The following is a 23,027-nucleotide window of genomic DNA, read 5'->3' as shown; positions in this document are numbered from 1 at the left end:
GAGTCCAGGACAGCACAGTTGGCTGTGCGGTCTCCGTCCCAGCCGAGCGAGGGGCCAGGCAGGCCTCTTTCTAAAGCTCCTCTGGGTTTTTTCTCATTCCACATCTGATCCGTGTCTGTGATAGAGAGTCAGGCATCCGGATGGCATAAACTGCGAACATTTGTTCTTTCTACGGGCTCAGACTCTGCGAAGCGTGTTCTGAAGTAGTTTACTGTTGGCACCTTGGTGTATATCCTTCCAGGCTTGTCTCCGTCCCACGGGCTTTTACGTCATGTCCGTGTGCGTGTGTGTGTGTGTGTGTGTGTGTGTGTGTTCTGTGGCTTAGGTAAAAACACAGATTCCTGGGACTTCCCTGGCGGTCCAGTGGTTAAGACTCTGCACTTCCACTGCAGAGGGCGCGGGTTCAATCCCTGGTCAGGGAACTAAGATCCCACACGCCACGAGGCACAGCCAAAAAAACCCCCACAGATGTCTACATTCCGAGAACACCCTTCCCACTCCTGTCCCTGCCCCCGGAGCCAGCCGACGTCACCAGTGCCTTTGGTGTTTTCCAGAGGCATTTCTATTCCGCGGATGTTGACTCTTGGCGTGGTTACAGGGCATTGGATTAGCAGGCCCACTTTGCCTCATCTTAAGGCTTCCCAGAGACAAGCCAGGGCTGCCCCGTGGGAGCTCAGTCGTGTGCCAGACGCTGTCAGACATCTCGGGCACGCGGTGCGGGAAGCGTGGGTCTGTGCCTCGCAGCCACCTCCCCCAGGTGGACCCCGCGGTCTGGGAGCAGTGTTCTAACAGTGAAGTGTGTCCCGCGTCGTTCCGGTAGCACGCATCCTTGCTTGGCTTCTGAGGTCAGATTCTGAAAAGCCAGAATATTCTTTCAAGCAGCCCCTGAAACTAAATGTGTGCTCCTTTGAGGATGCTTGCTTAAGAAACTCATTGATTTTTAGAAAAAACAAAAGAGAAGGAAACCTTATGTCTTTCCGTCCGAGCTTCTGAGTCTTCTATCTGTTGACGGGGCTTTAAAAGGAGGCCCGTGAACAGAGGGGTGGGGACATCAGGCCTCCCATGAACTGCGGCGACGGGGAAGGCGCGGTGCCAGGTGGGCACACAGCCCCTTCAGGCCGCCCTCGCTCTCTGCCGGCAGACCTACCGCGAGCACCTGGAAGGGCAGAAGCACAAAAAGAAAGAGGCGGCTCAGAATATGGGCATCCAGCCCAACGGCAGCCCACGAGGGGTGCAGGCGCAGCTGCGCTGCGACCTGTGTGCCGTGTCCTGCACCGGGGCGGAGGCATATGCTGCCCACATCCGGGGCTCCAAGCACCAGAAGGTAGGAGCCCCTCACAGGCCCCGGCCCACTCGGGACCCAGAGGGGCGTCCGATGACACGGGGGGTGGGCAGCCACCCACGAGAAGTAGCTTTCCCTGCAGGCCCACGCGTCCTCCTTCCTCAGAAGCCAAACCCCTTCTCCCGGTTATAAAAGTCCCACCTGCCCCTGGACAGAAGCATGGAGCAGGGCAGCTCATACCCGGACCCCAGAGGAAACTGTTCTTGGCCTTGGGTGTGTCTGCATGTATGTATGAACCAGAGTTTGTATGTTGATGAGATCAAATGGTATATTCCATTCGGGGTCCTTATTTATTAAAAATCAAAGTAGTAAGGTTTAATATTTTAATATCAAAGTTTTCATTGATACTAAATTATTTAATTTCAGCATTTGTCATATTTATTACTATTTTAATATCAACGTTTTCCTGTGGGCTTAAAAATGCCTGTAGTATGTCATCTTATGAGGAAATGAATGGGCTCCTTCACCCGAGAGAAGGTAGGGCCCCTCTCCCTGTGCCCTCTTTCTATGGTCCAGAGGTGCTTTTTGGAAATCAGCAAACCTTCCCCAAATGGCATCACGAACCTGCAAGGTGCTGCTCACCTTCCGGGTGTGTGCTGAGGACAGGAGGAGGGGGAATTCCTGGCTGGATGCCTGCTTTGAGCTGCACCGCGCGGTTTAGAGCGAGAGGGTTAGGAAGGCCCCTGTCCCATGGCTGCCTCTCTCTGCCCCGTCCACAGAACCCCTCCAGCTGCCCCAGCTCACCGGCCATGCTCCCTCCTGCCCCCGGGCCTTTGCTCACACCCTGCCCTTGGCAGCCCCCTTCCAGCCCCCGCTGCAGGCTGGGCCGCCCCGAGCGCCTGCCTGAGGATCTGTCTTCTCCCCCTGCTCGTCAAGGGCCTTGTTCCCCAGCCCAGCTGGGACAGGCTCTCGAATGCCTGCGTGAACCCACAAAACCCACCAAGGAGGGAGCAGTGAGGCGTGGAGAAGGGGACGCGCTGGCCTGGTGGTAGCAGGGGTGCAGGCGGGAGAGCTGGGCCCAGGCGGGGTGGGCTGCGGGTGTCACAGCTCGCAGGCTGGGACTCATTCTGGGGTCAGGAGGACCTGCAGCCAGCCCCGGGGTGGGGGGCAGGTTTGAGTCGTGAGTGTCAGAGACTTAGAGCCGAGAATGTGTCTGAGACGGTCGTCAGTGCAGACTCTGGGGGGTGGTGGAACAGTCCTTTCCAACTGGAACTTTTGCAATTAAGTGCCTTTGTCGGGGGGGGCATGCCGAGGACACGGGGGTAACTGTATCCTAGGTGGATCTGTGTCCCTGGACGTGTATATGAGTTCCTGCAGAATGTGGAGGTGTGTCTATGGACGTGTACACCCACGTATACCGAACATGGATCTGTGTCGTGGACGTGTACACGTGTACATCTTAGCAGGCGGTCTACACACACTGTGTCTCTACCTGGGGCTGGCACCGGGCTGGTGCTTGGCATGCAGAAAACAGCCGTGCTTCTTAGCGCAGGCGGTGGAGTTTGGAGGAAGGGGGTCTGTGTAAGCCAGCAGGGGTGTCAAAGTATTATAGGTCCCCCATGTGCAGGAGTAGTGGGGGCCTAGAAGCAGGAGACAGCTTAGGAAGGCCCTTCCCAAGGCATTTAAGTGGGAGCAGGGGAAGGGGCAGGGTCCCCGGGGACGGGATGGACCACCGCCCTCACTTCCACAGGCTGCCAGCTCCCCCATGCCCGGTGAAGTGCTCTTCCCACCCCTGAGGAAGGTTGGCCAGGCCTGAGCGGCCCTGACAGGGGGCTGGGTCTGTTCCAGGTCTTCAAGCTGCACATCAAATTGGGGAAGCCCATTCCCAGCACGGACCCGGCACCAGCGAACTCGGCCCAGGCCACCAGCACCAGCCAGCCGGCCTCCACCCCCCTCACCGCAGAGAGCCCCCCCGCAGCCCCTGCCAGCCCCAGCATGTGTGCCCCAAGCAGGCCAGCGCCAGCCAGGAGACTGGCCGCCTCGAAGGCCTCGCACGTGGGTACGTGTCTCTGCATTTCACAGCCCCTGCCCTGCCTCAACGAGCTCGAGCCTCAGAGACGGGATGGTCCGGTCAACGGTGTACGTGCAGCCATCACTTCTGGGGAGGCAGGACCTATGAAAGGGGTGGTTCTCTGCCAGATCCCTGCCGGCGGGGTGCCTTCTGCCGCCTTTGGCCCACCCTGGGGAAGCGTGGGCAGAACCAGTGCAGCTTCCATTTCTTCCCGTGGAGCTTGGGACTGAGCCACATGCTGTCCACACTCGGGAAGCCGGCCCTAGGCCTGGAGAATCCCCTGGGCTGCCGCCTTCCCCGTGCTGGAAGCAGCCCCCTTCACACCGGGCGCTCTGATAAGTGAGGTGGGCCCCGGGAAATCCAGGCAGGTTCCTCGCAGCCCCACCTCCAGCCCTGCCTTCCCTCGAGCGTGTGTCACCCGCACCTGCTATGACCCCTGGGCAGTCACGGCTGCCGAGGGACATGCATTTCAAGGGTAAATAGGCTTACATGTCAGGCACTCACTCCAGGTGCCTGATTCACCCTCCACGGCTCTAGGTTTGTCATTAGTCCCACTTTACAGATGGAAGAACCGAGGGGAGGGGAGGAAAAGCACCTGGCTCTGGACCACCCGGTGAGCGGTGGAGGTGGGATTCCAACCCAGTCTCTGCTCTCCACCACCACGCTTCGTGTGGGAGGCGGGGCCTATTTTATTTTGAGCCTCAGCAGGCCTGAGATTTGAACCGTCACGTGATGTTGAAGATCAAATTGTAAAGCGGTTTTGGTGACAAAGAAATGTCTCCCTTCTGAGGCTCGGTAAACCCTGGTCTGCCTGATGTTCCACTGTCGGTTAACTAAGGGCTGCAGACTTTGTGCAGCAGTGGCGGTTGTCCTCAGAGAGGGGCCTACGACCTGGGCCTCCCTGTGGACCCGTCCACCTTGGCACCAAACGCCATGAGGGTCTCGCTCTCCCAGTCGTGGGACCCAGGCTGGTGGGAAGGGGTCTCGCGGGACTGTGGATCCCACTGGCTGACGTCACGGAAGGGGGAGGGGGGCAGCGGGAGACCCGGTGGCATCGAGTTGTACACTTCATGCTGGCAGACCAGAAGCCGACCCTGGTTGCCGGCTGGAGCAGATTATAAGTCACGCGATTCTTCCTTCCAGGGCCTCCTGCGCTGCCAGCAGCAGACAGCAGGCCCCCCCAGGGGAAACCGGCACACCCCAGATCAGAGCGGCCCGGAGAACCGCCCGCCCAAGGAGGCTCTGCGGAAGCTTCTGGAAGGTGCTGTGACGCACAGCCGGTGGGCCCAGGCTACGTGGAGGAGGTAAGTGCTGGGCGTCCGGACATCGGCTCACCCTGCTCCGCCCCGGGCTCCTGTGGAGAAGGACCTTGTGGGGCCAGGCCTCGAGGCCTCGTCCCAGTTCTCCCCCTGAGACTTGCACACCCACCCCAGGCAGACCTCAGTGAGCCAGCATCCTTTGGATCTCACTGGAAGGCCCGGATGCTGGGCTTCAGATCTTAGAAGGAAGGCCCGAGACAGGCGGAGGTGTTTCCTGCCGCCGGGCAGCCCCTCTTCCTGCGGCAAGGAAGGTGGCAGGAGGGATCTGTGTCCTGGAAACCCACGGGCACGTGATCCTCGGGCACAGCAGCCAGCGTGCGCCCCACACAGCACCACCTGCACGCCCGGGGCTTTGTGGAGCTCAGGTTCTGAGCCCCTCACCCCGGGCCCACAGTCCCAGCCTCCCGGGCTGTGCATGTGGGCATTTCTTCCGTGCTCGAGTTCGTGCTTTTCTTCACCCAACTCAGCACCTTCTGTTTGGTCCCCTGCAAAATAGGCACACCAGGCAGGCTTCCTGCCAGGCTGGTAGCAGCCCCGGGATGGGGGGACAGGGGAAGGGAGGACGGGACGGTGGTGGCAGAGGGGAGCCGGGCCTGGGAGGGCGCGCTGGTGAAGAGCCACTCCTCTGAAAGCATAAACCGCTGGGCAGACAGGAAGCCAGCGCCCGGCCTGGACGGCCCTGGGGGATGGAGGCGCCCTGCTGGAGCCCAGACCCGCCGCGTGGGGGCCATGGGCGGCGCTCAGCCGTGCCTTGTGTCTCAGGTGTGCAACGAGGAGGGCAGAGTGATCCGGTTCCACTGCAAGCTGTGCGAGTGCAGCTTCAATGACCCCAACGCCCGGGACATGCACGTGAGGGGGCGGCGGCACCGGCTGCAGTATAAGGTGTGCCTGCAGGGGGCGTCTGGTGGGCCTGGCTGGGGGTGAGCGTCTGTGCTCTTGACACCTTGGCTCACGTCTCAAAACACACCTTTTGCCCCCATGAGTCGGAGCCCCTGGGCCCTTCAGCACCCCGGGCTCAGCCAGAGGGACCCTCGGCTGCTTTCACGAGGCCTCCTTGTCACGGGTTTGCCGGGGGCATGCATGCACACGTGTGTTTAGACACACTTGACTGTCGGGCCCCGTGTACACTTGTGCACAGCACGCACTGTGACTCTCCTCGTGACAGACAATGGCTTCTGGATATTTCCTCTCTTTTCAGCAGCCTTGTTGAGATATCATTCACACACCACGACGCTCACCCATGTAAAGTGGCTTTTACTACATTCATAGAGTGTGCAACCAGCAGCTCCATCTAGTTCCAGAGCAGTCCATCAGGAGCCCCGTTCCCATTGGCAGCCACCCCCTACCCCTACCCCAGGCCCTGACAACCAGGAACCCACTCTCCGTCTCTGTGGACTGGCCTGTTCTGGACGTTTCCCATCAATGGAATCACACTCTGTGTGTCCTTCTGTGTCTGGCTTCTCTCACTGAGCATCGCGTTCTCAGGGTCCGTCCACGTTGTAGGAGTGTCAGGGCTTCACCCCTTTTCACAGCTGAGTGATGCTCCTGTGTGTGGAGGGACACGTTGTGTGTGTTTCACCCGCTGAAGCACACTTGTGTTGTTTCCACCAGTGACCAGTCCTTAGACAACACTACACTCTTTGAGTGATGAAATTAAGTACTAAGGACAAAGCCCAGTGAGCGAATTAGCAATGCTATTTAGAATATATAGAGCTGGATCCCACACAAACGGGGTTTCCCTGGGTTACTCTGATCGGGACGAGCATTTCCGTTCAGTCCTCCGTCAACATGCGTGACCACTGACCGCGGTTGCTCCTCCGTGTTGCGGCGCCTTCTCCCTCTGGCTCCTCTGGCAGATGTGCGGATGGTTGGCTTGCGCAGTGGCGGACGTCACGTCTGCCGCTCTGCAAGTCAGTCATAGTTTTGTTCCCCGCTGTGGTTCCCTTTCCTGCCATGGCCTTTGGGGATGAGGAGTGTTGACCCTTTGGGGATTGAAACTCACTGTTGTCTAAACCTGGCAGGAGGGACTTCCCTGGCGGTCCAGCGGGTAAGACTCCGTGCTTCCACTGCAGGGGGCGCGGGTTCGATCCCTGGTCGGGGAACTAAGATCCTGCATGCCGTGGGGCGTGGCCAAACAATAAACAAAATTAAAAAATAAACCTGTCAGGAGGTGGCACCCCCAGCATTCTCGTCTGACCGAAGGTCCCCGATCTTCCCAGAAAAAAGTGAACCCCGATCTTCCGATTGCGGACAAGCCCAGCACGAGGGTTCGGAAGCTCCTGGAGGAGAGGCTGAGGAAGCAGCGGCAGCTGAGCAAGCAGCGTCTGGGGGAGCTGCGGCGCCGGCACGACGAGATGAGGTGCGGGGCCTCAGGGCCCTCCGCCCGCCAGCCGCGCTCAGCCCGGGCTGGACCAGGCGGCACGAGGAGCCGCTTCTGGGGCTCCCCACGGTCTCCCGCGTGACCGGCCCAGGGTCCCGCCGCTGCTTACGGCTCCTCGTGCCTGCCACCCCAGCAGGCGCTACGGCTTGTGCAAGAGGCGGCTGGAAGAGGAGCCACAGGCGCCGGAGGCGCGCTCGGGACGCTCGCCGGCCGACCAGCATCCACCTCCCCTCGGGAGCAGGCCGGGGCTGTCCACGGCCAAGCCTCTGGTGGGTGGTGGTCTCGTCCTGATGTCCGAATGCCCCAGGGGCTGGGAACTGGAGGGGGCTGAGGGCCTCACCTCCAGCCACAGTGATCCCTTAAAGCTTCCTGAGGCCCCAGTGGTCATATCCCTCGGGAGCCTGTGGGTGTCTGTCCGTCCGAGGGGGCCGGGCTGGGTCGGATGGGAACTGTGGATTGCACCCTGCGGACAGAGGGGGTCACCAGCTGCCTCGGGGCCTCTGGCTCGGAAGTTCGAGAACGTTGCCCAGGGAGCCCACTGGACCCCCAGTCAGCCCAAGCTCCCCACAGCCATCGGGGCCCTGGGGTCCTCACTGGTCCACCTCCCCTGTGGACCCTGTCATTCCTCTGCCTGGCTCTCCAGCCACCGCTTGCCTGTCAAAGCCAGCCTGACTCCGGGCCCCCCGCGTCCCCCGGGTCACCGTGGCCTCTCAGCCTGCCCGTGACGTGACACGTGTGCCTTTCCCCGAAGCCCATGAGGCGGCCGGAGTCCAGCGATGACCGGCATGTCATGTGCAAGCACGCCGCCATCTACCCCACAGAGGAGGAGCTCCTGGCCGTCCAGAAGGCCGTCTCCCACTCGGAGCGCGCCCTCAAGCTGGTGTCCGACACAATGGCCGAGGAGGATTCCGCGCGCCCGGAGCCAGAGGGCGGGGAGTGCAGGTAATGGGCATCGCCCTCCTGTCCGGGGGCCCGGGGTGACAGAGGCGGCTCCATTGCCGGGTGGCTTCGAGCCCTTGGACGCCCAGGGCTTTCCAGAAAACTCCCCAAGAGAGGCTCAGAGCCGGAGCCCCGAGGCTCAAAGGGAGTGGTAGTCCCAACCGGTGAGAACCGTTGTTTTAACACCAGAAGTTACTTTTCCTGTCGAAGGTGCGTGTAGAAATGTAGTTCACAGAGGATTAGCCCCTCTGTTTCCTCACCTGTAACGCGGAGGTAAGTGTGATTCTCCTGGAGCAGGAGGTGCCGCTGAGCGTCCGCATGAATCATCTTTCCCGCTGCCGGGAGTGTCGCAAGATGGAAAGTCCCGATGCCTTGTAGTGAATCATGAGAGGGAGTTAGCTTTTCCAAGTCCCTTCTCTCTGTGGGGCTTCTTTTCCATTTACTTTTTTTTTTGGGGGGGCACCACACAGCTTGTGGGATCTTAGTCCCCCGACCAGGGATTGAGCCCAGGCCCTCAGCAGTGACAGCACGGAGTCCTAACCACTGGACCACCAGGGAACGCCATCATTTACTTTTTTAAGGTTTTCTTTTTTTTGGTGGTGGTAAAATACTCATAACACGAAATTTGCCATCGTGACCATTTTTACGTGTACAATATGGCAGCACTAAGTACATTCACAACGTTGTGCAACCATCACCGCTGTCCATTTCCAGAACTTTTTCATGATCCAAAACAGAAATCCGTCCCGTGAAATTCCCCAGGCTGCTCGCTACCCCCGCCCCTGGCACCCACCTTTCCACTCCCTGTCTCCACGGCTTGGCCTGTTCTGGAAGTTTCACGCCAGTGAAATCATGCAGCATCTGTCCTTCTGTGTCTGGCTGATTCCAATCAGTAGCTTCTTCCTGCCACAGTGTTTGCTCCCCGACAAGAACATGAGAGCCACTCGTGGGTCACCAGGTGTCATAACGAAATGCACTCGCCCCTCAGTGTGAACGCAGCTGCCTCCCCGGGACAGTGGGCCTTCCTCACCGCCTGGAAGGGGAAGCAGGCGCGACCCCTTGGGCAGAAAGGGGGGCCCTCCCTTAACCTCCACCCCGATGTCTTCTGAAGGAAAAGGCCCGTCACTTAGTGCTTTGCAGTTTTACTCCCGTTTTCTCCCCGTGCTCGTGTTTTGTTTTTTTTGTTGTTGTTTGTTTGAAAATATTTTATTTATTTATTTATTTATTTATTTATTTATTTATTTATGGCTGCGTCGGGTCTTAGTTGAGGTATACGGGGTCTTAGTTGCGGCATGCGGGATCTTTCGTTGCGGCGTGTGGGCTGTTCGTTGCCGTGCGCGGGCTTCTCTCTAGTCATGGTGTGCAGGCTCATTAGTTGTGGCGCGAGGACTCTCTAGTTGTGGTGCGTGGGCTCAGTAGCCCTGTGGCATGTGGGATATTAGTTCCCCGACCAGAGATTGAACCGGCGCCCCCTGCAGTGGAAGCGCAAAGTCTTAACCACTGGACCTCCAGGGAAGTTGTGGATGTTCCATTATTTACTTAACTATCACAAAGAGTGTGTTAGTGTTTGGGTTTTGGTTTTTTGTCTATTTTATTATGGAAATTCTCTAACACACACAAAAGGTGACAAGGCCCAAGTGACCATCCCTAAACCAGGGATGACTCACTTGCTTTCTACCCACCCCCCTCCTCGACAGACCACTGCGGTTAAAGGAAACCCTATCAGACACGACATCAGGCATCAGCCCGAGGGTGGAGTACGTGTCTCTAAACAAGACTCTTTCATTTAACAAAACCGGCACACCATTATCATACTTGAAAAAAATGAACAATAATTCTTCAACCCCATCAAATATCCAGTCAGTGCTGAAATTTCCAGTTGTCTTTTTGCATAGCATAACGTGGTCTTTTTGTTTAGGGGTTTTTTTTGTTTTGCAGTTGTTGTTGAATCAGGGTCCAAATTGATTGACAACCTGTCAGTCTCTTTATCTGCAGGTTCCCCGCCTCTCTGCTTTGTCTTCCCCTGAAGGATCTGGTCCTGGTCCTGTAGACATCCCAGGTGCGGCCAGATCCCCTCGGACCATCCCGGGCTCCAGCACTTGTGGTCCCGAGACAGACCACAGAGAAATAACACAAATGCATTACAGAATTAGGTTATCTCGTATCCTGAGAAGTGTCACAAAGAAAACAACAAAGTGGGGATCAGGGAGTGGCAGGAGCAGGCGGCAGCTTCGAGAGCCAAGGGGCGGACATTTGTGTTGTGACAGCCGTGGGGAGGGCCGCCACGTGAGGGCACCCCACGCAGCGGTCCGGGTGGGATGAGCCTCGTGGGGAGGGAGTGGAAGGAGAGGGCGGTGGCGAGGCGACCCAGGGGTCAGGCTGGGGGCCTCAGGCCCCGGGAAGAAGCTCGGGTGTCCCCAGCCTGCAGAGGGGCGGCACTGGGAGGGTGGCTGCCGGGCGGACGCGGTGGTGGCAGTCACCTGCGGAAAGTGACCAGGCCGGTGCGGTGCAGGTGGGGACACGACTCGGGGGGAGGCAGGGAGCACCTGGCCGGCAGCCTCGGGGGAGTCCAGCTGGGGGCGAAGTGGCCGCAGAGGCGGCTCAGCAGCACGAAGCCAAGGACCGACGAGGGGGCCCTGCTGGCTGAGGACCAGGGCGCCGCTGGGGGTGGCCGCGGGTGGCCTCTTCCAGAATGCAGTTTATTGGGAAACGGTGACGGCCGCCAGCCCTGCTGAGCAGCACAGCTTCCTAGCGGCGGTTCCAAGCGCTTCTCCCAGATCTGTCTCCTCGTGGCTCTTTGATCAGGTGCCCCCTGGCAAGGGCTGTGCTCCCGTTTTACAGATGAGGAAGCGGCCCCGCATGCAGGAGTGGGGACCCTTCCTCCCCACCCTCTGCCCACACGTTTGCGGGTTTGTCTCGGCAGCCGCCCAGGCCCCTCTGCTCGGATCCTGAAAGGCGTGATGCGGGTCGGCCTCCTGGCGAAGGGCCTCCTCCTGCGGGGAGACAGGGCCGTGCAGCTGATCCTGCTCTGCTCCCAGAAGCCCACCCGCGCCCTGCTGCGCAGAGTCACGGAGCAGCTGCCCCTCCAGCTCCCGGTGAGGCGCCCGGCCGCGCATTGCGTGGCTTCTACTTGGCTTGGACACAAACCGGTTTGTTTTTAGAAACAGGCGCAAGGAGAGAGTGGTGGAACTTGAGGGTTCCTTTACAAAGGGGGTTCAGGGTAGAGCTTGGAAACAGTCTAAACGTCCGGCCACTGAGGACGGTTACTTCCGTCACATCCACAGCAGAGCCCAGCCAGTTGGCACGGAGCACAGATGGGACGAAATCCACAGGGCAAACACTCAGGCTCATGAGACTAGAGAGGCGCAGGGCTGGGGGTCGGCTGGACTTTCTCCTCCGGAGCAGTTCCTGTTGTTGTCATAGAGCTTTTTTTTTTTTTAATTAATCTATTTATTTATTTATTTATTTTTGGCTGAGTTGGGTCTTCGTTGCTGCGCATGGGCTTTCTCTAGTTGCGGCGAGCGGGGGCTACTCTTCGTTGCGGTGCATGGGCTTCTCATTGCGGTGGCTTCTCTTGTTGCGGAGCACGGGCTCTAGGCGCGTGGGCTTCAGTAGTTGTGGCTCACGGGCTCTAGAGCGCAGGCTCAGTAGTTGTGGCGCACGGGCTTAGTTGCTCTGCGGCATGTGGGATCTTCCCCGACCAGGGCTCGAACCCATGTCCCCTGCAGTGGCAGGCAGATTCTTAACCACTGCGCCACCAGGGAAATCCCTGTCATAGAGCTTTTCTCAAGCAAGATGGTAACCGGGAGAAGAGTGAAATCATGTCATGATTTAAATTGATCATCTTCCATTAAAATACTCAATTCCCAGGGCGGTTTCTTCTTCCTGATGTGTCTGCTGCCCTTCCCGAGACAATTCAGCATCATTCCTCCGACTCGTGTCGTGAGCACTGGGGGCCGGGTAGACCCAGGCTCGCCTCTGGGGCTCCCAGTCTGGTCAGGAGACACAATAAACAAACACAGAGCAAGCTAACTTCCAGTTTATCTTCTGTAGAGAAATTAAAACCTGATGTCAAGTAGTGAGCACCTGGGGAGAGCGGGGGCCACTTCAGACAGGACCGTGGGAGGTGTGTGTCCTGACAGAAGATGGAACAGGTGAGGTGAGAGCTGAGAGATGAGGAGAGGCCTTGAAAGATGTGGGGGTGGGCAGTATTCCACATAGAAGGACCTGCACCTGCAGAGGCCAAGAGGCAGGAGGCCCAGGGAGATGTGTACCCGAATGGACAGGGGCCTAGATCGAGCTGGACCTGAAGGCCATGTGGGGAGGTAAGATTGCCTCCTCAGGGAAATGGGGAGACTGGAGGGTTTTAAGCAGGGGAGTGACATGCTCCGACTTCACCAATTTAATCACTCGTTTCCTGAACACCCATGACATGACAGTTTTCTGCTCAATACCATAGGGGTTGCAAAGATGGCTCAGATGCAAGCCCTGTCCTCTGGAACCTTGCAGCCCAGTGGCTAAGACAAATCCCTAAGCCCCATGAAGATGGGTGAGGCCATGGGGAAGATGGCGAAGGCCACGGGAGAGCTGGCAGTGCCCCCCACTCCCAGCCATGTAGACAGACCCTCCTAGCCGTTACCTGGCCGAGTGTCTCGGGGGAACCCAAAGCAAGATGAGGGACACAGTAAAGCTTTTCTATGCAGGCACCGGGTCACTGCACCAAGCCCGCCTTCGTTTTGCAGTCTCCCCGGGAGGCTGGTAATCGGGGACGGCAGTTGGAGTTCTGATGACTGTGTGCAAGGGGTCCCTTCTCCCTGTGCCCCTGAGAGAGCCGGAGAGGGTGTAAATGGAGGGGAGGGAGATCCGCTGAGAGGGCGGGGCTTGTCTGGAGGCTCTGCTTGCAGGGGGGCTGACCCTCAGGGTATTCCCCAGTGATGCAGCCGGGGCAGGCGGGGTCCTAAGGACGTGTGTGCTGGGGCAGGGCTGAACCCTGGACAGGCATGGGGTGGGTCACGGAGCCGAGGGGCCTCAGATCTTGCCTGGAGGCAGCCCCTGTCCAGTGTCCTGAGAAACCGTCGTTCTGCCCTCATTACCCAAACAGTAGCCTGCTGGACCAACTGAAGGATTTTGCATTTTTCACTGAATAGCATCTCTTGGGTCACATTCCATATTCGTATTTAGGGAGCTTCATTCTTTTTTGTGGCCCAAGAGTATCCTGTTGCCACTTGTCCATAACTAGCTGGGTCCTTCCATGTAGTTGGACGTTTAGGTTGTGTCCCGTGTTCTGTGTTACCAGTGAGGCTGCAGCAGATGAAGAACCTTGTACACACACTGCTCCACACACGTGGGAGCGCGTCCCGGGACAGAGTCGCTGGGTCAGAGGCATGAGCCTGGAGGCTTCTGCTGAGTGTGACTAGGTCAGCCTCCAGCAGCAGTTTAGAGACGCATGGATTTGCCAGCCCAGCGCCTCCTCAGACTCTTTGAGTTTTGTCCTTCCTACAGCTGACGATGGCACCCCATTCTAGTTTTAATGTGATTCTCTCTTGCCATGGGAGTCTTTTTTTGTCATTGTGTAGAAAGGGTCACTTTGGTTTCTCTTTCTGCAAACTATCTATCACTTGCCAGTTTTTTTTTTTAAGATTTATTATTTATTTATTTATTTATTTGTATTATTTATTTTTTTTGGCTGCATTGCATCTTAGTTGCAGCACACGGTATCTTCATTGAGGCATGTGGGATCTTTGTTGCAGCACGCGGGCTTCTCTCTAGTTGTGGCATGCGGGTTTTCTCTTCACTAGTTGTGGCAGGCAGGCTCCAGGGCACGTGCGCTCTCCAGTTGAGGCGCACAAGCTCAGTAGTTGTGGCACGCGGCATGTGAGATCTTAGTTCCCCGACCAGGGATTGAACCTGAGTCCCCTGCACTGGAAGGCAGATTCTTTACCACTGGACCACCAGGGAAGTCCCCACTTGCCGGTTTTGCTGTTGGGTTGCTGATCTTGCTGTTATTGAGCTTTGGGTGTTTTTACATATGAAGGCACCTTGATGCTGGGTCTGCTGTCTATATGCATTTCTACGTGTGCACTTCCGGAGGCTGGGGCTGTGTCTGTGTCCCTAGGAGGTTCCAGAACACCCGGCATGGGGCCTGGTACACGACCACATCCTGCCTGTCAGCTGGAGTAATGAGGCCTTGTGTTGTATTTGCACCTCGTAGATGGTGACAGAGGACAAGTACGAGGTCTCCTCCGACCCTGAAGCCAACATCATCATCTCCTCCTGCGAGGAGCCCAGGATACAGGTCACTGTGTCCATCACCTCGCCCCTGATGCGGGAGGACCCCTCTGCAGACCGAGGTGTGGCAGGGCCCTTCCGTCTAGCCCTCCTCTCCACACACCCGGTGGCCTAGGGCAGCATCCGCCTCTGCTCTGGGCGGGAGGTGGGGGGGGGGGTTGCCACGGCCAGTTTCCGGCACTTCCGTCAGCCCGGATGTCCCGGTGAGATAAGAGCTGGGCCTTGGGGCTGCAGAGGAAGGGAGGTAGAGAGCTGGGGCGGAGTGTCAAGTGGCTCAGTACCCAGCTGTGGGGCACGTGCGTGGGGAGCACTTCCTCCCATCCCTCCTGGCCATGCGGGCACCTGCTCCCCGCCCAGAGGAGACCAGCTGTGCTGCGTCCCCCAGCAAGGCAGGGGCCCCGGGACCTGAGACAGATGCGCATTGCCTGAGCCAGTGGGAGGGGGTGCGGGGCGAGGCCAGAGGGCAGCCAACAGGGAGGGTGCAGGCCAAGCCGATGGGGATGCACCCGAGTCTCATCCAGCCACGGAACCTCCTGGAACAGCCCTGGAGACTGTTTCCCAAACTCCAGTCTTTCTTGGACCCCCTTCATTATTGTCAGATCTGAGGGCCACGAACCACTGATGCTTTCCTCTGAATCAATTCCTTTTTGACTCTGAAATTTTTAAAGAGGAGAGCCTTTGAACCGTAAGTGGAAAGCCGTTACCAGTTGTCATAAAGAGTGTCATCTGAAAATAAATACAGTGGGAAGAAAAAGTGATGCCCTTCAGTTCCAGGTGGAGGCCCTGCTCGGGCTTGCTCCGAGGTGGGGATTGGGAATGTCGGAAAGGGTTCAAGGTCCGAGGCCTCGGAAAGAGGTGGACTGGAGGGGGCTAGAGAACCGGAAACTCCTCCGAGGGAGCCCCAGGCCCCCAAGAGCTGCGATATCCCCGCCCTGCTGGCTGCTGCGGGGAGGGGAGCTTTCAGCTTCCTCTGTTGCTTGCTCTCAGCCCCAGAGGAGCAGACCCAGGCCTGGGGGTTGGGGGGTTTATGGGCGAAAGAGAAACCTCTGCTCCCTCCTGTGACCTAAAACACCAGAACCTCGCAGAATAAGGGGAGAAGAATTTTCCTGAAGCAAGAAGAAGAAGGAATCAAAAACAGGCTGGAATTTCCCCCAGACACAGAGCCCTGGTCACCTGTGATGGCATGTGCTCAAACCTGACCTGCTGTCTCCCTCTTAATTATGCATGCGGAAGTTTCTGGAAATCCAGCTTCATAGTTTTCCATCTGAACCGTGATTTGCTAACCAAGGGAGTCAGCGCTGATGGCACCGAGTGACAAGCGTGGAGCTCTTTCCTCGTGAGAGCGCAGAACCCGGAGGAGATGGGATCTTCGTGGACAGGATGTCTGTGGTCCTTGCAGCGTCCCAGAGAATGGGCCAGTGAGCGGAACCATGTCTTCTGGATAAATGCAAAGAGGCCTAGGGACCTGAGGGCCCGGCCACGTGGCCCGGGCAGCGGGAGCAGGGAGAGGGGTGCCTGGCCCATGTGCCCTTCTCTTCTAGAAGGAACAGAGGCGCCTCCGCCTGACCCGGGAGATGTCCTGAGCTCAGAGAAGTGCCTCCAGTCGCTGGCTGCTCTCCGCCACGCCAAGTGGTTCCAGGTCAGGGGTCGGGCTCAGAGCGGGCTCCCAGTACAAATGAGGGACAGACGTGGGTGGGGCGGCTCCTTGGCCGGCTGCTCGACCCATGTGTCCACTCCCAGCGCTAACCTGATGGAGGTTACATCCTGGCTGATTGGGTCGGGAACTTGAAAGGAGTGACCACCACTCTGGGGGTGGGGGGCCGTGACAGCCGGCACTAGGGCTCAGCCCTGGGCCGTTTGGGAGTGGAGTCTGCTTCCGGTCGCCAGCCATGAGGCCAGCTGGCCCATGCCTCCCGGAGTCCCTCACTGCCAGGACAGGACCCCTGGCTGGGCTCGCTGCCCCTGGATCAGCACTTGTTCCCTCGGCCTGGTGCACGTCCCCCCCTTGGCCACATGCTTACAGCTCCCTGGAGCTAACCATGTGCTTCTTTCCCCGAAGGCGAGAGCCAGCGGCCTGCAGCCCTGTGTGATCGTCATCAGGGTCCTTCGGGACCTCTGCCAGCGCGTGCCCACCTGGGGGGCCCTGCCAGACTGGGTAAGGCAGTGCCAGGGGGCTGGCCCTGCTTTAGGAAGCCCCCAACCCCTGACAGACCACAGCCCTGGGAGGCCGAGCCTCATTTCCTGGTTCAGCGCTCAGCTTCCCAACAAAGGGCTGGTGTCCATCTGAGCGCCAGGAGAGGTGGATCGCGGTGGGGCATATCAGGGTCCCTTGGCCCCAGGGTGAGGCTTGCTACAGACACAGTCTCATTTGACTGCATTATCTGAAACCTACAACCTTGCGCGCAGAATCAGGAAGCATGCAAATACAAGGGCGCCCCAGCAAGAGGTGGGGTGTTTGCCTAGACCTGCAGGTGTCAGTGCAGAGGCCCCCGTGAGGGCAGGCAGCCTGGTGCAGACCCACCTCCTCTGAAGGGGAGGTCCCCTGCGGCCCTGACACCCCCGGTCAGCAGGCCCCGAGCCCTTCTTGGGGGAGAGGATGCGAAGGCCCCCTGTCCCCCAAATCCCCAAGCTGCCATGTTGTGAGACCCCTAGCTCCTGCCCTCCGTGGGCCCCCCTGCCCCGTCTTTCAGGATCTCATCTCGTCTGTGCGCCCCTCGGCAGGTCTGTCTCTGAGTGTCCCTCTCCCATCACACACCCACTGATCCCCCAGCGAGCGCAGATGTGTAGGTTTTTAAGCCTTTCACCTTCGACATTATCCTTGGGAAGGCGGCCGAGTGCCCTGAACTTGGGGGGACGCGTGCATCTTACGTGCAGCCTTCTGCTGCCAGTTTGTCGGCTCCCACGCCCACAGGCGGGTTCTTGGACCCTTCCCACCTGAGCCCAGGCTACCCTTGGCCTTGCTCATGAGGGCTCTGGTGCCCACCCGGACCTCGGCTTCCTGCCCGTGGACCGGGGAGACGCCCACTCTCGGCACCACCCCTGGTGGATGGCACAGCGGCGGCCCCGTGCTGAGTGACGAGAGGGGTTCACTCAGACGCTGGGAGGGCCCCGCATTCCCCGGAGCCCGTTTCCCTGTAAGTATAGACGCAACCCCCATGATGGTCACAGCTCCGGCCCTGCCCTGGAACCTGGGCAGGTGGCTCCTTGGAGGTGGGGACACGCCTGCGTGAGTCCCCAAGTCCTTGTGACCCTCATGGCCCTCACTGTCTGAACCTCGGGTCATGGAGAATGAGTTTCTTTTAACCCTCATGACACTGGTTTGCAATGTTACCGTTTATGGGATTTTACTGATGTCGAAACTAGGCGAGAGAGGGAAGAAACCCGCCCATGGCCACGCCAGGGTGGCAAGGCCCCGGTGAACCCCTCCTTGTAGAAGTTCAGGGGTGGGTGGGCGTGAGGGGAAGAGCTGGGAGGGGAGCCTCACGTCCCCGGGCCCCTGGAGACCTGGCCGAGGCTGCACAGCTGCGCCGTCCTCAAAGGCCCGGGTCTCCTTCTCTGCCCCCACCCGGCCCAGGCCATGGAGCTGCTGGTGGAGAAGGCTCTCAGCAGCACGAAGGGGCCCCTGAGCCCCGGGGACGCCGTGAGACGAGTCCTGGAGTGCGTGGCCTCGGGGACACTCCTGACAGGTCAGTCCCCGTCAGCCGGGAGCCCAGACCCTGGAGCACGTGGCAGAGACCAAGGGCCATGGCGGGGGTGGGGGGACGGGGGAGCGCAGAGGAGCCTCTAAAGAACACTTGAGAACCACGTCCAGCACAGGCAGGACAGCGGACACAGACGTGCACACACACGTCACCACTCAAGGGAGCCGCGCGGAGCTGTGGACCAGCCGGAAGGAGAGGCGGGGTGGAGGCTGGAGGGGAGGGGTCCGTGCCTTCTCTCACGCTCCTCTGATGGCACACCCACCCTCTCTGGGGAGCCAGGGACAGCCCGGGGGACATTTCCGAAGGAAACAACAGGGATTCCATGATGGGCTGTGTACAAAGATGTTCACCACGATGCCCTTCACAGTAGCAGAAGGAGGAGAGCACGCGTGCGGCCTGCGTGACATGTTAGATGCAAAACGGTGTTTTCCAGTCATTTCAGTGACATGGGGCGATAGCGTTTTAAGTGGAAGAAGAGGATGATACACTGACCCGTGGTGTGAGCCTTTTCTGTAACTACACGCTCGCCCACGTGTGCACACACACACACGCAGGCGGTGCAGAGGTCTGCTGAACGCGTGTGGGGCTGGAGGGAGGACTGGCAGGGGAGAGGCCCGGTGTGGCCCGTGGGCACGAGGGGGCCAGGTGCAGACCCCCCAGCACTGCAGAGCCGCAGTGGCAGCCTTCATAGGGTGCCCTCTCCTTCTCTGCCACTCCCACCTCCCCTCTCAAAGATGGGCCAGGGCTCCAGGATCCCTGCGAGAGAGACCAGATGGACGCCCTCGGGTCCATGACTCTCCAGGAGCGGGAGGACATCACGGCCAGTGCCCAGGTAGGAGGCCAGCCCACGGGGCTCCCCGACTCGGGCCAGCTCGACCTGGCTGCGGGCGGCCCAGTTCCCAGCCCCCATTCACATCTGCGCTGCATCCCAGGAAATGGTCTGGGACTCCCCTTCCCACCCCCTCCCTTACAGAGACAGGTGGCTTGTGGGTGACAGGACTGCTTCCGGGGGCAGGGCCAGCCTGGCCCAGAACCAAAGCTACTCCCGTGATGAGGCGCAGACTTGGGGCCTCCTTGGCCGGTACTGTCCTCCCCAACCCTGCCCTGTGGTCTGCAAACACCCAGCCAAGGCCTCCAGCTGGGCCTAAACAGCTTCAGGCCCCAAAGCAGAGACCCCGTCTGTGGCTTCCCTTTTGTTTGCAAATTTTTATTTATAAACAAGTCTCCCAGCAGTACAGAAATTGCACTGGGCCTGACATTTATGAATGGCCTTCAGTGGAAAGAGTCAAATTGCTCTTGATCAGAGCCGAACCCGGAGAGGCAGGATCTAAGGTCCCTGTAGTGAGGAGAGAAAGAACTGAAATTCTGAGGGGCTTTCTGGCACAGTACTCACCACCAGCTGGCACAAGCAACTCCCAGTACAGTTCTTCACGCCCAAGGGTGATGTGAGCTCTGCAGTTGCTAGAAGGGTGTTGAGGATGCCCAGCAAGCCCCCGAGTCCGCACGGGGCCATGAGAGGCGGGCCGGCAGGCTGCGGGCAGGAGGGTCCTGATGGGTCGTCTGCCCCCAGCACGCCCTGCGCATGTTGGCATTCCGGCAGATCCACAAGATCCTGGGCATCGACCCTCTGCCGCCCCCCAAAAGCAGGCCTGGGGCGCGCTTCCGGAAAAGGCCACGGGAGGTGAGCGAGGCCGAGGCCGAGGAGGGCGCCGGCCAGAGGAAGCGGGCTGGTGGGGCGGAGAGGGGCCCGTGTGAGCGGCCTCGCCTCCCCAACGGGACCTGACGCCCCACCAAATGGCTGCTTCACCCCTGACGCTGGGCAGTCCTGTTTTCCTTTGCAGTAATGTTCCGTAGATTTCTTTAAAGACACTTGTGCTTAAATCATTAGCAAAATCTCTTCATCTGGCGATTTGAGCTGCGGTGGTTGGGGCACAGCGCCCCAAGGCCTGCCCTCACCCGGGCGAGAAGGTGCAGCACAATTTTAAACCCTGGCATTTCTTGCTAGCTTTAAACTCACCCTGTAGCCTACTAAGGGTGTGGGTTTTTAAATGGCTTCGTGAGGACACCAGCCGTGCGTGGATTTGAAATCTCACGGGCAAGCCCACTGGGGGTCCCGCATCAGGAAGCCTGGCCCCGGAAGGCTGGTCGGGAGGATCTGGGGTGGTGGCCAAGCCTGAGAGTGTGCCCAGGCTGGGGTCCTCAGTCCCCAAGCCCAGTCTGCTCCAAACACGCTGCCCCCTCCAGCTCCCCAGCCTGGAGATGGCCCCGCGGCCAGAGGTCTGCAGGGCCTGAGCTGGGCTTGTCCCCCAGCCCGCCATGGGAGGGCCACAGAGCCGAAGGGTGGTGAGGATGCAGGCTGGGCACGCCCCTGACCCCCGGAACATCTGTGACCCCCACGGCACTGCACCCCGTGCCACTCCGTGCCTTCTGCACTACGAGGAGCAGCTCTGTATGCCTCATTCGGGGCTGGGTTTGCCTTGTCTTTCTCCCGTCCTCCTCGCATAGGTGCAGCCAATGTGGGTCCAGGGCCCACCCCTTGAAAGCGGAGTCTGGGGGCTCTGCCTGGTGCGGGGCACAGAATCAGGCGCCTCCTGGCACTGGTGGACATGAGGGCACCCTTGCCCAGCTCCCTCCCCGATCCGTCCAAACTTCCCTCTTTGCGACAACCTCTCTTGCCTGGCTGCCCCGTGGCGCTGAAGGAGATAAGTCCATCTTTGGGCTGACACGATCTTTTCTGGTCACTTGATTGTTTCCAGCTCATTTCTGTGTTTAAGGGACAGCCTGTGTTCACATCTAATGTCTTCATAGAACTACCTGGAAGTTTGGGGGGTGGGGAATAAATGAGATATGCCTGTCTCTTGGTGTGGACCGCGCAGTCCTTCCTCGGGGTGCAGTACCCTGCTGGGCTCCCGCAGCCTCTCAGGGCCCCAGGCAGGGGCCCTGACCAGCCAGAACTTCTCCCCGAGGCTCTGAGGCTGGGAGTGTGGATGGGGAGGAGGTCCAAGGGGCTGGTGCTGTCCAGGTGTGGGCCTCTCAGGCCATCTCCACACTGAGGTCCCCTGGGAATGCAGAGGAGCCAGGCTCTGCAGACCCCACCCCCAATCCCGGGGATCCAGCCCAAGAAGTACTCATCTCACACACATCCCACAGCCACTCAAGGAACCCACCCTGGCCTGGTCCAGGAGATACACAGCGGTACCATCAGCGGGAGGGTCGGGGACCCGGAAGGCTTCCTGGAGGAGGGGGCAGCCAAGCTGAGTTGGGAGGGGTGGCTCTCTGCCTGCAGGCCCCTTACCAAGAGTTCCCCTGCAGTTTCCCCAAATCCTCATTGCAAACCTCAGGGGGCGGCGGGGGTCCAGACAGGGAGAGAGCAGGTTGGAGGGCAGAGAGGGGAGGAGGCGGGTGAGGTTGCAGTGGCCTGTAGCAGAAGTGGCACATGCCCATGGGCACAGACCAGGGCAGGGAGATGGCCAGGACCCCCTTCTCAGAGCTGGGCCAAGGGAGTGTCGGCCCGCCGTGCAGGCAAAGCTTAGCCTGGTTCTACCAGACACATTATCTACGGGAAACAGGAAGCAGCCAGCTGGTGCCTGACCACTCCGACCTCCCCGGAAGGGCAGGCCGCTCTCCTCTGCTTCTGGGCCCCTCCTGAGGGAGCAGCACCCCAACAGCACGAGTGAAGGCAGAGCAGCCCTTCGGCTACAGCCGCAGACCGGGCACGGGGGACATTCTCCACCTCACGCCGGGGAGCTTCACCCGCAGACACCCTCTCCCTCTGCATCTCTGTTGACAGCTCTGCTATTCACCCAGCTGCCCAGGCTGACCACCACCACCACCGAGGAGTCCTTCTGGGTTCCTTTGTGCTTGGGGCCGAGCCATCTGGAAGTCCTGTTGGTCCCACTTCCGTTGCTCTCCATTCACAGCTTCTGGCACTCTGCAGCTTCAACCCTCCAGCAGCTGGGGCCTCAGGATAAAACTCAGGATTACACTCAAGATAAAACCCCAAATCCCGACAAAGCCCCTCCAAAGAACCCAACTGCCACCCTCTGCCTCAGTAACTCCACTTCAGACCTACTAGTCTCTGCTGGTCCTCAGGGAACCAGCCAAACTTCTTCCTACCCCAGGGACTTTGCACGTGCTTTTCCCACTGCCTGTTAAGCTCTTTCCCTGGCCTGTATGGCCAGCTGCTCCTCTCTTCCTTTGGGTCTCAGAGAGGCCTCCTTGACCACCTCAACCTGTCACATAACCCTATTCATTTCCTTATGCCACACGCCACTGATTAAAATCATTTGTTATCTGCCTTGCTCCCACGCTGTGAACTGTCTGCGGGCAGCAAGTGTATCTGCCTAACTCACCATGGCACCCCAGGTCTAGAATAGACCAAGTTCAGTAAATATGTTAATGCTTGAAACCATGCTCTGACCCTCAAGGATGGGTGTCTGTGTTGGAGGGATTCACCTCCGAACAGATAAGAAGACACCATTTGTTTCGGTGTCATCCCAGGAGATTACTGTACCGATCAGGATGAGAGCCTTTGGCTAAGGCGGCGAGAGGATGAAGGGAAGGGAGAATGGATTGGCATTCAGGGGTGGCCATCACCGCTGCACTTTTGTGGAAAGCCCCTGTCCCGCTACCATGAGCCTTCCTCACATCCTCACATTCCCGGAGGCAGTAGCAGCTCCGGGAAATCTCACGACCCACTGCTCACCATCCCATCCCTGCCTCCTAGGGAAGATGGATGTGATCTTCTCCATCAGGTGGTGTAAGACCAATCCTGTTGACAGAGAGTTAAATCTGCACACACACACACACCCCCCACCCACCAGCAACTCCAGAACACCGAGTTTAGGCAATGCAGCCACAAAATCAAGACAGCTGGTTAGCGATGTACTCGGTCCAGATGGATGGGACACCTGGGCTATGGTGCTCGCTGCAGGCCTGAAGAGCGGTTGCTTCTCGTCTTTCCAGCCCTCTCCCCACCGGGCAGAGGACCCCAGAGCAGGCTGGCAGCTGGCGGGGAGACGTGGGACCAGGCACTTGAGAATTCGGA

At 59.1% G+C, this 23,027-nt stretch overlaps 1 protein-coding gene across 6 annotated transcripts in view; it reads left to right on the top strand.

Moving 5' to 3' along the window:
- The window catches only part of ZFR2 (zinc finger RNA binding protein 2), a 45,982-nt gene extending 23,053 nt beyond the window's left edge, over positions 1-22,929 (top strand). Inside the window, exons 6-19 of one of the 6 annotated variants that reach the window (XM_082453221.1) lie at positions 1,142-1,324; positions 3,131-3,341; positions 4,497-4,657; positions 5,435-5,554; positions 6,892-7,031; positions 7,186-7,321; positions 7,804-7,994; positions 10,915-11,140; positions 14,203-14,341; positions 15,821-15,918; positions 16,339-16,434; positions 17,854-17,965; positions 18,715-18,812; positions 21,771-22,929. In XM_082453221.1, the coding sequence (XP_082309347.1) occupies positions 1,142-1,324; positions 3,131-3,341; positions 4,497-4,657; positions 5,435-5,554; positions 6,892-7,031; positions 7,186-7,321; positions 7,804-7,994; positions 10,915-11,140; positions 14,203-14,341; positions 15,821-15,918; positions 16,339-16,434; positions 17,854-17,965; positions 18,715-18,812; positions 21,771-21,800 (1,941 nt within the window). In that variant the 3' untranslated portion in view covers positions 21,801-22,929. Of the gene's footprint in view, positions 1-1,141; positions 1,325-3,130; positions 3,342-4,496; positions 4,658-5,434; positions 5,555-6,891; positions 7,032-7,185; positions 7,322-7,803; positions 7,995-10,914; positions 11,141-14,202; positions 14,342-15,820; positions 15,919-16,338; positions 16,435-17,000; positions 17,318-17,853; positions 17,966-18,714; positions 18,813-19,550; positions 20,837-21,770 lie in introns of those variants that run through there. The other 5 variants (XM_082453220.1, XM_082453219.1, XM_082453218.1 and 2 more) reach the window with 5 other exon arrangements.
- Positions 22,930-23,027: the final 98 nt, after the last annotated feature.

The sequence above is a fragment of the Balaenoptera physalus genome, assembly GCF_965194825.1.
Source record: "Balaenoptera physalus genome assembly, chromosome: 3".
In the NCBI taxonomy this organism is placed as follows: Eukaryota; Metazoa; Chordata; class Mammalia; order Artiodactyla; family Balaenopteridae; genus Balaenoptera; species Balaenoptera physalus.
The sequence above is the reverse complement of the archived record's forward strand: the minus strand, read 5'-3'. Positions and strand labels throughout refer to the sequence as shown.